The 16,613-nt window shown below is 41.7% G+C and overlaps 1 protein-coding gene across 1 annotated transcript in view; it reads left to right on the forward strand.

The window, feature by feature from the left end:
- Positions 1–16,613, forward strand: part of LYST (lysosomal trafficking regulator) — a 3,825,950-nt gene that overhangs the window by 1,108,909 nt on the left and 2,700,428 nt on the right. The window contains exon 11 of the mRNA XM_044075805.1: positions 14,380–14,803. Coding sequence (XP_043931740.1) covers positions 14,380–14,803 — 424 coding nt within the window. The remainder of the gene's footprint in view (positions 1–14,379; positions 14,804–16,613) is intronic.

Raw genomic sequence — 16,613 nt, forward strand, 5'->3', positions numbered from 1 at the left:
GGTTGTGTTGGGAGGGGGTGGAGGTTGCTTGCATTTCTGCTTTGGAGCAGATTTTTATTGAAAGCCTCTGCGAATGTTTTTGTATTTCTATGTGTGGAGTTTGGTGGTGTAGGTTTAGTGGGACTATGTGATGAGTGTGGTGTGGTGCAAGTGTTTACCTTCTCCTCTTGACTCTCAAGTTCAGTCTTGGTTGGTGAGTGCTTTGCCTCCAGTTTGGCTAGAAAAGTGCATCTCTCACAGGTTGTGGTGTTAGGTGGTAGTTGTCTTTGTACATGAGGTAATTGCCACATTGCCTCTAGATGCCCAGAATCATCAGATAGACAGGAGAGAACACTGGGAGGCTGACCCTTGGACATGCCTGAATAAAAAACTACTTTCCTCTAGACAAGTGAGGAAAGTGAGTAGAAGAGCTGTTTTTCTCTAAGTGAGGAAAGTAAGTGCAAAAACTGTTTTCCTGTAGGTAAAGAGGAAGGTTGAGTGTTGTAGTAATTTGTAGCTTATTTAGTGCTAACAAAAAGTTCTGAACAAGTACTGAGCATGAATAAGCACATTCAAATGCTAAAACTAAGAATCTGTACCTGGATCTTGTGGTAGATAGGCTACCTAGTGTTTACCACTCCCACTGATAAGCTAGAAGGCTTCCCTCCAACACACAAAGGTTGGGGGGGGGGGCTCAGAAGCTTAGAAACCGTCCTGGATACAGCAAATCTGTATCTGGACTAGACTAGTTACAGGAAAGGTGGGAAACAAGCACAAACGCAGGCTTTTAAACCAGAAAGTTGAAAGAGGTGGAAAAACTGCCCAAACGGCCAATAAACTACAATTTCTGGGCCAGAAACCAATCTTTTGCTAGATAGACTACCTAGTGCTTTATCACTTACAGGAAAGACCGGAAACAAGCTTAGAAAAAACATTTTTTTGGAAAGTGGAGAGGGAGAAAGGAGACACAGAAGATAATTCAAAATTAAGGACCTAAGTGGCTTGCCATTCAGAAATGTTGTCTCTGTATTAGGTAGAATGAGCTAGTGACATTAGACTGGAACAGAGTTGGCAAAAAGCTGAACAGATGGGAGTGGTAGGAGTGTCTGAAGTCAAAATATGATCTTGCTGTACTTGGTTGAGTGAGCAAATGAGATAGACCCAGATGGAGTGTTCAAACACAAATTTACTAGAGGGGTGGGCAATTCCAAAGCCATCAAGATTGATACCACAACAAGAACAGGGAGGGTGGGTGGGAAACTAACTGCAGAGACAGAGAGAGGCCACTGTATTCTATGAAACAATTAAATAGAAAAATAAATAACTGCAGAGAGACACAGACCAATGAAACAATTAAATACAGAGAAAAATAAAATAAAATGCAGTACAATCTTTAACACTGCAAGTTTGTACATAACTCAGCTAGTATTGCAGTTGATTGTAGGTATGTAGCAGAAGCCAAACAACTCAGATATTGAGCAGTAATAAATTCAAAGATATGTGACTAACTCTTATAATACAGAGAAACCCTCTAGGCTGAGAGTTTAACACTGAATATCAATGAAGTGAAACACAGTAGTCCCCACTAAATGCAGAGAGAGAGACCACAGTATTCTATGGTTCCAGTTTGTCGCCAGCATCCCCCAGTAGATGGCCGTGTGTGATGCGTCCCTAGCAGACATCTGGTACAGCTGTTGTGCATGCCAGATATGAGAGTCATGTTAACTACCAGCACACACATTTATGATGATGCCCTGGACAGTGCACATGACCTGGCCGTTGATGGAGGGATACCCCTTGCAGTTGACATAGATTCTACCCTCCTCACCGGGTGGTGCCTTGATGTATACATAAGTGCAGTTTATGGCACCCAGCACCTAAGGGTAGTGTGTTACATGGTAGAAGTGTTGCATATTGCTGGCATTCGCCTCAGGGGTGAGGGGGATGCTGATGCCTGCAAGACCCCCAATTGGTCTTTGGAAAGTACCGGTGGCTGGTATCCTAAGAGCTACACATACCTTTGTGTCCACTGGAATGGGTTCCCCTTTGGTGGCTCTGGGTCTGAGTTGAGGGCGGCAGATCTCCATGAGTTCTCGTAGTATGTCCCTGTCCACCCAGTAGTGCTCTACAATCTCCAGCTCATGTAGCTCCTGGAAGGTTACCCTGCACCTGAATACTCTTCTCCTTCTCAGTCTAGGCCTGTTGTCAGCAACAGCATTGACCTAAACATCTAGTACATACAGGTGTAGCAGACCTGCAGCAGCCCCTAGCATTCCTTCAGTTAACATTCCCAAGTCTATACTCCACTGGTGCAGAGTATCGGGTAGAAATAAGACTTTAGGGTGTATTGCAACCTTTATAGTGCTCCTGCTGTAGGTGCAGGCTGTGTGGCTATGTATGATGCATTCTACCTGCCAAATATATCATTAAGAAGATTTAATGGCCGTAGTTTAAGTGAAACAGGGGTCATCAGTAATTAATATATTATTGGCTTTTAGATACACTCAGCACAGCAGCGAGCAGTGCAAACATGTGGAAAGAAGCGTAGTGAAGGTAACCAAGCTCAGCAGTCACTGTACACACACCCACCTTATAGGTCACACTCAGTATGGTAGTTCACCATGCAAACATGCAGAAACATGTGCTTTGAAAGTAAGGAAAGCTTAGCGGCAATTGTACACACACACCCCTGTTGAGCACAGTGCCCAGCCAAGCAAACAGGCGCAGCAGTGCTTCATGGAGCTTACAAGTCCTCAGACATGCCCTTTCGTGATGTCAGCTACCTCTTCTGTGGACACCAACATGGTTCTGTGCCTACATGGAAGGGATATACGGACATGGATACCCATTTGTGCTGTTCAGTAACCCACCTCATTTGCATAGGGATCCGTGCACACAACCTGGAAACTACACTGTTCCAAACCCTACCTCATTAGCAACAGCACTATTCCACCATTGTAGGTACTCCATGCAGAGTCCTATAATACATTTCTGTCACATACTATTAAATGCCGTTTTCCTTTCTTTTTTTTTTCATAAAAGCATGTTTGCGCACTGTGGAGTGCTGCGCAAACTTATGTTTTTGGACACACAGTGGATAGTTTTGCTCATAGCTGTATGTGCTATGCTATTTCTGATCTGCCTTTGTTTTTACAGCTCCTGTTGTCTGTCTAAAATCCTGTACATGGAATTTTTCCGTGCACACTATGGACACCGACTCCAGGCCAGCAGGACTGCCTCTCTGCTTGCTGAATCACTCTACCTCCCTCACTTGCATGAAATTCACCTGCTTATGAGGTGATTTGCATGCCACGAATACTTCTGTGTTGGCACGTGCATGCGCACCACCCACCTGTGTTTCCTGAGTCGCAAACCTGGTTACTTTCGTGTAAGCAGCGTGTCACGATGCCTACATGGTAAAAAAGACTGTGTAGGCTATATTAAATTATCCCCAATGTTACCCTTTTAAGGTACCAGTCTCTTCTGTTCTTGATTTTCTGGCTGTTCTTTTCAAAGAAGGAGCCAGTTTTTCTACCATTACGGTGCAATTAGCAGCCATTTCTTATTTTTATATAGGAGACAAATATTTTTCCTTGGCTTCTTCCAAGTTATGTAAAGACTTCAGCAAAGGCACTTTCTCCTTAGACCCCCCCCCCCAATAAAGGATCCTTTACCTTCCTGGGATCTGAGTGTAGTACTACAAGGTCTGCCTTAAAAACCTTTTGAACCTTCACCAAAAAAAATGATTTAAAATTCCTGTCCTGGAAAGCAGACTTTTTAGTAGCTATCACTTCTGCCAAAAGAATTTCTGCATTGCAGGCTATTTCATCAAATACTCCCTTCATTATTTTCCATAAAGACAGGATAACTTTAAGAACAAACCCTTCTTTTTCTACCCAAAGTGGCTTCCAAATCTAACATTAACCTATGTATTCATTTACTGGTTTTCTTTCCAAATTTTTCAAACAAAGGATAATACATGCTATATCTCCTTGATGTGCACAGACAATAACATTTTTATCTGCACAGAACAAAACAAATTAGAAAATCAGACCAACTGTTTGTATCTTTCTGATAAAATCGACTGTTTTTTTCCAGTTTCCAAAGTTTGGCTAAATGGATTGCTGACTGCATTTCTTGGACTTATTTGCAACAAGGCATTTCTCTACCAAGACCTCCTCAAGCCCACTCAATTAGATCCATGGTCCCTTCGTCTGCTTTTTGGTCAAGAACACCTGTTGATGTTATTTGTGCAGCAGCCACATGGCTCAGTTCTGTGCAGCAGCCACATGGCTCAGTTCTCATATCTTTGTTACTCATTAGAAATTGGATTTGATATCCGGAAGCAGAGCTGGCTTTGGCTTGGCAGTTCCCTGGAATATTCTCCCATGAGGGCCGCACAAGATTAACATCGCTGGGGACTCTATCTCATTTGAAGAAGAATGAAAAAGGACAACATCAGATTTAAAAGTTATGTACTCACCATAACTAGGCATTTGTATTGTCCATTTTCATTCTTTCTCAACTTCCTTCCCATCCATCCCCCTTCCTATAAATTCTGAAGGAACCTGTTGTATCTTACTGGAACTTATAGTTCTGGGTTTGAGCCCTATTCTTTGAGCTGTCCCTGTCTATCTAACTGTTTGGGTTTTATGGCAACAAACTCACTCTGAGGTATTGAGAATAGGCTAACTCATTATGGGTAGAGGGAGGAACTTGAGAGTTGGTTCCAAAGTCTGAAGTATGCATCCGAGGATCAGATCCATAACCTATTTGTTGAGGAAGAATGAAAATGGACAACACAGATGTCTATTTATGGTGAGTACAGAACCTTTAATTGCAATGATTTGCTTTGATCTAACTTGAGATGTTTGTAAATCAAACTGCCTGGAAGTTGTTTAATGGGAATGGGTAGCCCACCTGCTCTTTTCTTGCTGATCTTGCCATAAAATTTGCTATTTTGTTTTGTACTATTTATAGCATGTGCATGCTTTTGTTGAGATGTCAGGTGTCACTTTCAGTGCTTATTCTAATGTTGGAAGTAAAAAGAAATTGCCTAGACCATATCTTGCCTCCAGTGTAAGATAATTGATTACATTGCAACATATCACTAATAGTGCCAACAATTTAAGAGCATCGTGTATGCAAATATTAAATTTTCTCTGTGTGGAAGATTTTCAGTCCATATATTTCTAGTTAATCACTGTATATTAATCAGATCAGACAATAGTAATAGAAGTAGCAAACGTAAACTCGTCAAGTCAAAAAGTAATAATAGAAAATATATAATTCTACAGCATTACTAAGTATTCGAAAGTAATCCAAGCAAGGCAGGCAGTCTGTTTCCAGTCGAAAATCCTTTATTAAGTACACAGACAAGCGATCCAAGTAAAACAAAAATAGAGTAATAATTTCCTCACAAGCTTTCTAAATATATATATATGCTTTTTATCAGGCATGGGAGTGGTTTATTGTGCTGTAAAACAAAGTGTTATTGGTACACATGTTAAATTCACATCCCTTCCCCCATCATTGTGACATTCGAGCTGGTCCTGCCCTACCTAGTAGCTGTCATAGTAATATATAGCCCTAATGTACTTTAATGGTACATCTTATTTAACCAAATTATTAAGTCTGTGATTTTATACAAGGCAATATACTACATGGCTGGAAATACATCAACCTTAGTTCATTTTGCGATCAAAAGTTATATATAAATATATACATATACATTTTGCATGTAAAAATCAGTTTCTATTTTCATAACCTATTGTTAACAAAGATCGCTTTTGTCCTTCTAGACTTCTTCAGGTCTGTGTACAAGAACCCTAAAAACCTATATAATTGTATAATTAGTTAGCATTGTTATTACCATAATTTTGAATAAAGTGAAAAAATATATGTATGAGGGTTCTTGTACACAGACCTGAAGAAGTCTAGAAGGACGAAAGCGATCTTTGTTAACAATAGGTTATGAAAATAGAAACTGATTTTTACATGCAAAATGTATATGTATATATTTATATATATTTTTTGATCGCAAAATGAACTAAGGTTGATATATTTCCAGCCATGTAGTATATTGCCTTGTATAAAATCACAGACTTAATAATTTGGTTAAATAAGATGTACCATTAAAGTACATTAGGGCTATATATTATTATGACAGCTACTAGGTAGGGCAGGACCAGCTCGAATGTCACACTGATGGGGAAGGGATGTGAATTTATCATGTGTACCAATAACACTTTGTTTTACAGCACAATAAACCACTCCCATGCCTGATAAAAGCATATATATATTTAGAAAGCTTGTGAGGAAATTATTACTCTATTTTTGTTTTACTTGGATCGCTTGTCTGTGTACTTAATAAAGGATTTCGACTGAAACAGACTGCCTGCCTTGCTTGGATTACTTTCGAATACTTAGTAATGCTGTAGAATTATATATTTTTTATTATTACTTTTTGACTTGACGAGTTTACGTTCGCTACTTCTGTTACTATTGTCTGATCTGATTAATATACAGTGATTAACTAGAAATATATGGACTGAAAATCTTCCACACAGAGAAGTTTCTTACACTGTTTTGTTTTTAAACCCACTACACTTTAGTGGGTTGTTTTGAGACTTCGGGGATACCACGGAGATTACTTGTTTTTTTTTTTTCTTTTTTTCAAATATTTAATTTTAGTGCCAGGTACCTACTTTCTATAAGTTGCACTGACTCAAGAACAGCTGCCATTAGGTGCAAGTACTTTTCAATTTCTGTTCAACTTGCTTGTCTTTGTTTGAAACAGCATAGCATTTGTTTTAGTCTGGGTTAACATCTGGAGCCATTTGCTTCAGTCCCTGACACTAACACAGCTGTTGAAGTGATTGCTGAGCTTATTCTGATAATAGTACTTGCATCTTACATCAAATAATCATTTGGACATGCGTACCTGTGATTGAACAGTAGCAGAGATCCTGTCGTTTGAAAGCATATGGTATTGGTGAGTACACTTCAGCTGCTTTCCCGAGTTTTAAAAATTAAAACGTTTGCATTTTTCATTGATTGTGTGGATAATGGAAGCTACGTAAACTAGACAAATTCAGTATTTTGACAAATATATAAAAATCTTGTTAAATGTGAGTATTTTAGCTGCTGTATGGTGTCAGAAGAATAGTGGAAGATCTTGGAATAAGAGATGCATTAAGAGAAATCTGACATGATGCACTTGATTCAGGAAGTAGTATAAATGCACGTTATGTTGTCGTATCTCGCCTTCATTCTTACTGGTTGGTTTCAGAGCTGGTCCTTGGCTCCAACTCGGCCACATACTATAGCTCGAAGTCTTTCGCTTGGCTCGTGGCTGAAAACCTATCCCATCATGCAGTGTGCAATTCCCCAGATCATGTTTGCTGCTTAACAGGATCGGAGGTTCTTCATCTGGGCTGTGGCCAAGTTTTTGGAAATCTTATGTATTTCACATATTTATTAACTGTTATTGTCCTTTAGTTAGCTATAACTGTTTTTTATAAATAGTTTTTGTTTCTGGTGTTGCGTGTGTTGTTTACCCGACATATTACCGTGATTGCTGCTTAGTTGGCTGTCGTCTTTAGTCGCAGGCCTATATTCTTTTCCCTATCCCATCATAAAATTTTAGTGGGTTTTTTCTAGTGTGTGTGTTTTTTCTTATTACTGATACTTGGCCCGTTTAAGTTAGAGGGCCAAGTGCCCGTTTAAATTAGAGGGCATAGCTAATCTTTCCTTTAACTAAAATTTTCTCTCTTTAGTAGCCGTGCTAGACCCATTTAAGTTAGAGGGCCTAGCCCCTGTTTAAGTTAGAGGACAGAACTAAACTTTCCTGTCTAATTTTATATGTTTAACTAGATGTGCTGTGAGTGTGCATTTTATAGAGTGCTGTTTGAGCTTGGATCATATTACGTGTGTTATTTCAATTTGTAGTGTTTTTGTAGTCAGTGCTTCCATCTCATAATGTCTAAGTAAAGTAGAGAGAAGGAACCAATGCCGTCTAGCTTTAAAAAGTGTCAAAAATGTTCACAAAAAATGTCTCTAACCGATGGCGATACCATTTGTGTTTATTGCTTAGGGGCCATTCACCTTCAGGAGTCATGTACCTTCTGTCATTCTTTCAGTTCATGGATACTACAAGAGAGAATTAATAAATTAATAGTCAGAGGGCTACAGAAAACTCCATTCTCTGAAGATTTGGAAAGTCAGAGTTCCTCCTCTAAGCCTAAGTCTCCTTCCTCAAAAAGTGACAAACTTTATAAGAGACCTTCTTTTTCTCCCTCATCTGGTCATTCAGAACCACCAGAGAAAATATCAAAAATTTCTTCAGAAAAATCAGTCTGCTTGGCTCCACAGAGTTCAGAACCGAGAGAGATCTTGGAATTGGGCAAGTCAAGCCCTTCGGTTCCACAGCTTTCGGAGCCGAGAGAGACTAGCTTTCAGAGACGGTCCACTGAATTACCGGTCTCCCCTACCATAAGATCTCCCATATTGGGGAGATCTTGCTCTCCTACCCTTTCCTCCAGGTCCTCTAGAAGCCTATCAGATGATGATGTGGATAGGGTGATGTGCAGACTACTGAAGTTACCAGCACTGCTAAATTATTTTCGACTCCACCCCAACCAGTTCCCGAGCCAACGAAGAGTCTTTCATCCACATCGATTCCTCCTCTGAACCAAGCTGAATCTTTGGAGCCGGAATGCCATGTACCATTTGCTGTAGATTCTTCAGTCCCGAGACCCGTCTAGGAGATTTTGGAACCGTTGTCTGCTCCGACACCCTTGGTGCCTTCCGGGGTGTCTAGGAGCCAAAGCTCTTCGGTCCGTTCCAGGGGGGGGGTCACGTGGACCCGAGTCTCTTTGGTTCCGAGCTTACCTCTCTGGGCTTCTGCGCAGGTGAGCTCAGCTCCTACATTGGGCTAGGAGCTGGTCTCTTTGGAGCCGAGGATTCCTTCTACTTCTTCAGAACTGGGGGCATCCTCGGAGCTGGGGGACCTGCTTTCTAGCTGGAGAGGAGTGTGCTGTCCTTGCCTGCAGCTCTACACAAGGGTACTGGTAGTCTTCCCCCCAAGGCACTGGCTTCTGTCTCTGCATCACCCCTTCCTCAGGACAGCAGAGGTTCAGGGCCTCAGCGAGCCCCATTGGGCGAATCACATTCTCCCAAGACCTCTCCAGAATACCCTTCTGAGGAGGCTCCTCAGAAGAGAACATGCAAGAGAAAGCATCTGGACTCACCAGGCGAGTCATTTACCTCAGACACTGACGTCGAGGAGTCAGCAGGGTCTCCATGGTCGCCTTCTGAAGATATCTCTTTTGCAGATATCTTAGAAATCCTGAAGCAGAGAAGGCAGCTGGAAGCCCATCAACCCTTCTGATGAGGAGTCGGTGTACCTGAAGGCCTTTGGATCTCAGACTTCAGCCTCCTGGGTGTATCCACCTTTTGATGAACTAATGGAATTGGTTAGTCAAAAGGCATGGGAGTCACCAGACACAATGGAACCAGTCCCTCACAGGCCAAATAAATTTATAATAGCTTCATCAGACAAAGACTTTCTTACTAAAGGCATCCCCGTAGATGCTATGGTAGTGGCAGCAGCCACCAAGAAGGAACTCTCTGAAACGTCCTCATCTGTCCATCCACCGAACAAGGAGTCTTGAACGATAGACAGATATGGGAAGTGTATTTTCTTGTCAATGACTTTTACCCTTAGATCGCTGAACTGCCTTACGCATTTCACTAGGCTACAAAGAGATGCCCTGAAGGAGTTAGGAGATACCCTATAAGGTTGGATTTCAGACAAAGTGACCTCTCAGCTATCTACCTTAAATTCCTTAGTTAACTCCTCCATGAGACTGATCTCCTATGCAGCGGATGGAGTTAGCAGGGCAGCGGGTTCAGGAGTTTCCCTAAGGAGACACTCTTGGATGCGCTTGTGTAACTTTGCAGAACCTTTCAAGTCTACCTTTGTCAACGCCCCTTTCGATGGTTCCTCACTCTTTGGACCAAAAGTCAAAGACTCACTCACCAGATGCGAGCAGGAAGGAAAAACTCTCTCCGCCGTTGAAGTACTTTTTTCCATACCTTCCAGACTCTATCCTAAGGGTCAAGAAGGGTGGGAAAATGTGGTTCACAAAATCTCAGGGAGTTTTTCAGGATGCATGAGGTGAATCCTTCCCCAGGGGCAGAGGGGAAGGCAATAATAGTAGACATTGTCCACGAGTCAGAGGGGGTCCACAAAACCAGGGTGACCGTGATTCCTTTCATGGCCGACCCTTCCAGTGCTTCTGAAAGGAGGCATGTCTGTCCTACTCTGGAGGCAGTCCGGGCCCGGTTATCTTTGTACCCAAATGCTTGGCAAGATATCACAAGAGGCAAGTGGGTACAAAGTATAATATCCAGAGGTTACTCCATTCCCTTTTGCCTTCCTGTCCCACAGATCAGAAGGATCCCGGACGTTCCACCCAGTCAAAGGGAACAAGCAGCTATAGAGATTCAAAGGTTGCTAGACAAAAGAGTCATCCAAGAAGTCCCCACAGACCAAATAGGATTCGGAACTTACTCAAGATTCTTTTTAGTGCCAAAAAGAACAGGGGACTGGAAACCCATATTGGATCTCAGCAAACTAAACGAATCCATAAAGAAGTCCAAGTTCCGGATGGTGACACTACAGTCATTTCTTCCCTTTTTAGGGAAAGATGATTGCATGTGCTCAATAGACCTCCAAGATGCATGCTGCCACATAAAAATGGACAGATCATCAAGGAGTCACTTACGCTTCCGGCTGGGAAACATTTATTACCAATTCCGAGCTCTGCCCTTTGGTCTCACTACAGCCCCCAGAGTTTTCACCAAATGCATGGCAGTAGTTACGGCTCACTTGAGGTGGCTGGGAATTCAGGTGTTTCCATATCTAGATGACTGGCTCCTGACTGCCACCACCAAGCATCTACTACAGCAGTCAAGAGATCAAACCGTACAAATTTGTTCTCATTTAGGGATAACCATAAATTCAGGAAAATCTGCCTTGTTGCCATGTCAGCATATTACCTTCTTAGGAGCAGAATTAGACACCGTTTCTATGATGGCAAAGTTACCCGCAGAAAGAGTTTTTGTACTCAGAGAACAGATTACCGATCTCCTGCCAAAGACAAAAGTAGCAGTGAAAACAGTCCTGAAAGTCCTAGGAACAATGCCAACAATGATGACCCTAGTTCCGTTAGGCAAGATGCACCTGAGAATTCTTCAGTGGCTCCTTTTTTCTCATCGGTCCTTACAAGAACTTCCCATGTCTCACCAGATCAGAATTAGAGTCATTCAGGAAGGATCTAAGATGGTGGCTCCTTTCCAGTCACATCACGTTAGGTTGACCCTTTATCCCACAACAACCTCTGGCAACAGTGACCACGGACGCCTCCCAGATAGGGTGGGGGGCATTATCTGGGGAGGATGGTCCACGGCACATGGCAGGAACACAAGACCCATTAGCACATCAGTGTTCTGGAGATGAAAGCAGTGCTCTTGGTATTGCAAGCACTTCAGGACTCTCTTCCACTAGGAACAATTGCAATTCAGTCAGACAATATGTCACTGGTTTGGTACATAAACAAGCAAGGAGGAGCCAAGTCTTACCCCCCTTTGCCAAGAGGCTCTCAGAGTATGGCAATGGGCAATCTCTTCCCAACACTTTCTGATAACAATGCACCTCCTGAGGAAGTCCATTGTGATAGCGGACATGCTGAGCAGAGCAATTTTGCTGCTTCACAAGTGATCCCTAAAGAAAGAGATAGCGGAAAGGATATTCTGAAAATGGGGCCAGCCTTGCTCCGACCTCTTTACCACTCCCATGAATGCCAAATGCAGCAGCTACTTTGCCCTTATCCCTCCTCCATGGGAGTCAGCAAGGGATGCACTTGTCCACGATTGGCCCTCGGGACTACTTTATGCATTTCCCCCCATTTCCCCTAATACCCAAAGTTATTCAGAAAGCCTACTCGCCGGGAAGCAGGATAATTCTCATCGCTCCATACTGGCCTCGTCAGATTTGGTTTCCCTTCCTCTGACCTCACCTTCAGGAGGAACCGTGGACTCTGGACCCAGTTCCAGACCTGACTCGTATGTCGGGAACACTCCACCCCTCTCTCCATCCCTCAGTTTGATAGCATGGCTGCTCCAGTTCCTAACTTAGTCAGGCTTCACAATTTTATGCTAGTAGTTAAACAGGAAACTATATTCTAGTAAATGGAAAAGATTCTCATACTGGGTACAGAGTAAAAGCATCAATCCTTTTTCTGCTTCCATCACTTCTATTCTTGAGTTCCTATCAGAGCTTTTTCAACAAGGTTCAGAGGCAGCTACTGTTAAGGTACAATTAGCTGCAATCTCAAATTTTCTTATAGGTGACGGAACTTTGAACTTGATGTCACACAGATATGTAAAGTGTTCTTAAAAGGTACCTGCTTGTTAAGACCTCCCATTAAAGAACCACTCTCACCATGGGACTTGAATTTTGTTCTAACGTATCTGACCATACCCCCCTTTGAACCCTCATTAACTTGTGACCTCAAATTTCTGTCTTGGAAAACGATTTTATTAGTTGCTATTACCTCTGCAAGAAGAGTTTCAGAATTGCAAGTTTTATCAATCAGACCTCCTTATTTCATCTTCCATAAGTATAGAGTATCTCTCTGAACAAACACATCCTTTTTACCTAAGGTGTGTTCACAAAATAGCTTAAATCAATCTATTGAGCTGCCAGTGTTTTTCCCTAATCATGGCAACAAGGCAGAATGCAAGCTACACCAGTTAGATGTGTATAGACAACTTCGCTTCTGTTTACATAGAACCAAAGATTTCAAGAAGTCTCATCAGTTGTTTCTTTTTCAGAAGTCAAAAAAGGAATGCCAGTTTCTAAAGTCTTGCTCTCTAACTGGCTCTTAAATTGTCTGAGCTTTATTTATAGTTCAAATAACAGACAACTACCATTCAAAATCAAGGGTCAATGTACTTGGGCCGTGGCAACGTCATCCCCTAACCTAGCTAGACTATCAATGGACAGCATTTGTGCCCCTGCTACGTGGGCAAGATCCCATACCTTTATCACTCATTACAAAATGAATTTGGCCTCCTGGGACAGAGCTTCCTTTGGTTCCAGTATGCTGAAAAGTGTACTCCCATGAGCCACCCCAGAAGTATGGTGCTAGCGACGCTGTCCCAACCAGTAAGAATGAAGGCGAGATAGGACAACATAACATAAAGAAGTTATGTACTCACCATAATGTTCCTTGTTTGTTGTCCACCTCGCCCTTCATTCTTGCGATCCCTCCCACCTTCCCCCAGCCTAAGGCTTCTGGAGAATCTAGAGGAATTTCCTCCTTGGACAAGGAGATTCTCTGACTTTCTTTCTTGATAAATATCCTTTATTATAGGACTAGTGTACACATATGGCTATGGTTAGCAGCAAACAAGATCTGGGGAATCACACACTGCATGATGGGATAGGTATTCATCCACGAGCCAAGTGAAAGACTTTGAGCTATAGTATGCGGCCGAGTCGGAGCCAAGGATCAGCTCCAGACCCAACCAGTAAGAATGAAGGGCGAGATGGACAACAAACATGGAACGTTATGGTGAGTACATAACTTCTTTTTTTTCTGTATCTTTTTGCCGTCATGCCTGCTGATCATTAAACCACCCCCCATCAGACTAAACTAATTTCTTCCCCTGTACAATGGATGTGCCCACTACTGTACTGGAGTGAGAGCCACCTATTGAAGCCAATATCCAGGCATCCAGGCAAATGAGGGCATTTCTGTGAATATAACCCACCCCTCGATGTGGAGATTAACTATCTACATCACTGCGGGAACCCACTGTGCCATCCCCACATGAAGGTGTGCTTCTTCCCACATACTAATGAAGCCACCGCCAAGTGGTGGCATGGTGAGCCAGAGCACATCTCAAGGACACACACTGTAGAGCTAATCCCTCCTTGAATTTATGTGGCCAACATTCATTCTACTTCCACCCTCCTTCTCCTTGAAGATAGACTTGTCCATCCTCTCCTGCCTGTGATGTCACGTGCCCAAGCCACTAATCAAACTCAGGATGCCTAGGCTATGGACAGGTCTGTATCCCATCTGTGTCAACAGTGCAAGCTCTGTAATGTGTCTAAAGTCAGCAGTGGTCTGTGTTTCAGTCTTTAAAATTTTAGTCTTAAAAAGTTAACTAGTACTGTAAATGATGAAGGAAATTTATATTTTTCCTCATACATATTCTGCATTTCAGAATGTTGTCTTGGCCTTCAAGCAGTATTGCTTTATGAATGTATTAGACTTTGATACACTTATGTTTATGGTTACAGTGGTTATCTTTCTATTTTCATAGGAAATACTTTTAAAGGGGATCCTAAATATTGCAGAGGCAAACAGAGATATTGCTCCGCTTCAACACCTCAGCTTTCCTCTGGTGCTGAGCATCAGTTCAGGTACCCTTCCATCTGTTCAAAAGCTCGGTACTGTAGCTAGCAGCAGGACTTCTAGTATTCTGAAGAGGGCCAGACTTCCACCCATAATGAAAGAAATGGACAGTGATGGTACCACTAATCACCATCTGTCATCATGGCACGTTGCACCAATCCAGCTGCCTCTGTTAGGACAGAACTGCTGGCCACACATGTCTGAAGGTTTTAGTGTTTCTCTTTGGTTAAAAGTAGAATGGCCTCTCGAGTCTGAAGGTTTTGCAGAAAAGGGGAAGAAGCCAAGGAGAAAAAGATTGCTAGTATGCAGAGACAGCAGTATTGACAGCATTGGTAAGAAATTGGGCTTTTCAAATTATTGTTTACTTGAGAACCATTACAGTATTTAACTTTTTATGATGAAAAATAACGTCTGTTTAAAAAAAAAAAAGTACAGCTTAATGTATTTTCTTTTTGGTATAAAAGTGCCAGTATACCATTCTGCTTAAGACATTCATATGCCTAAGTAAGAAGTTGTAATGCTGTAGTAAAACATAACAATTTTTTTTTTGCTGTTTAGTTTGTGACAAAAAATTAACTGAATGGGCAAATGTTAGGTCTGCCATCTTTAGATGAAGTGAAACATCTGTGATGTTCTTTCTGTGGATCACTGTTGCAAGAAGGAAAAACAAGAGTTATCCAGCTATAGTCCAAATAATTGAAATAACTTTTGCTTAGCTCAGCATCTCTAAAAAACACCAACCTTGCAACAAGGAACGCATTGTGAAGGGAAATGTTGCATCCTTTTTAAGTGTAAGGCATTTTTGCAATGGTAAATATGGTTGTATACCATCATATGCATTTTCTTTTACATAGAGTTTACTGAAAGCCAAGTGCAGTGAAACAGGCAGGTACAGTAAAACGTTTTAAAGAGTTATTTACATTTGTTTGGTAAAATTGATACAGTTTTAGTATAACTGTTTCACCTCTTGTGCAGTATCATTTGAAAGAGTAGTAACATTTTTAAGTTTATTACAGTTTTCCTCACATCTCCTTCCCAACATCTGGTTATCACTCCATGTAGGATTCTTTTCAAAATGTGCTTGCAACCAGTAGCATAACCTGCAAAAAGGTTTTGGTTCAGTTTTCCTGTTGGAAATTACAGTTGCATTTCTTGTGCATTGCATTAGGCAAATGCTCCAGGTGCCAGGCCGAGAATTCCCACATGATTATAAACTCACTTGTCCTTGCCTTTTTTTCCCCTTTAGTGTTGTGATTGAATTTCTTTGGATTTTATTTTTGGCATTATGTTATTTATTTTTTATAAAGCTCAACAGCAGATAGGTCTGGGAGACAAATTCTTCGTTAAGATTTTCTTTGTCAGTGCATTTTTTTTGTTTGGTTAGTTGCATGTCATACTGAATTGTAAGTACTGTAAAACTTTTAATGAATTTAAAATCTTTTGTGGACCATTGTCACCTGATAACCTTAGCTGGGACATCTTTCTTATGAGTGAACAATCGACCTTCCTGATATTCTCCAGTGAGACTCATATAAAAGTCAACAAGATTAGAAAGATTGAAGATCATAGGAAAACTTAAGGGAAGTAGCCAGTAGTGGCTGCCTCAGCCTCAGAGGTCTGCAGATGCAAGCTTGGTCTTACTGAGGCTCAGATTTGTCTGCCGCAGCCCAGAACCCTTCTTTGACTTCATACCTGCCTGTCTCATCCTCTTTGGGAAGTAGAGTGAAGAGCCAGTATTTGGGTTTTGGCAAATGCTATGAAGAATTATTGTGCCACAGTCAAATGTCAGTGTTCAGGCACTCATATTTGGTGATCTGATATTGTTAATCCTTGTTCATTCCTTACGCATGGGTATCGGTTCCGACCATTTTCCAAGCTCGCGTCAGCTTCAAACTCTCAAGCTAAACTCTTACCCACAATTCCCCTCTCCCTGTTACCTCAGATTTCGTTTGCCACATTGCCATTTGGTCGTGTCAAGCTGCTTCTCTTGAGCTAAGTACAGTTATTTGTTGTCTAGTAGTCATTCATATTACTTTTCTGTCAGGAAAGTTTCTATTTCATTCTCTCTTACCCTATCGCGTCTAGCGTACCTATTTTCTTCAGGTTTTTCTTCACCTTTTTACCACGAGGTATTCTCCCTTT

Source organism: Protopterus annectens, chromosome 1.part1, assembly GCF_019279795.1.
Source record: "Protopterus annectens isolate FY-2018-M chromosome 1.part1, PAN1.0, whole genome shotgun sequence".
Lineage (NCBI taxonomy): Eukaryota > Metazoa > Chordata > Ceratodontiformes > Protopteridae > Protopterus > Protopterus annectens.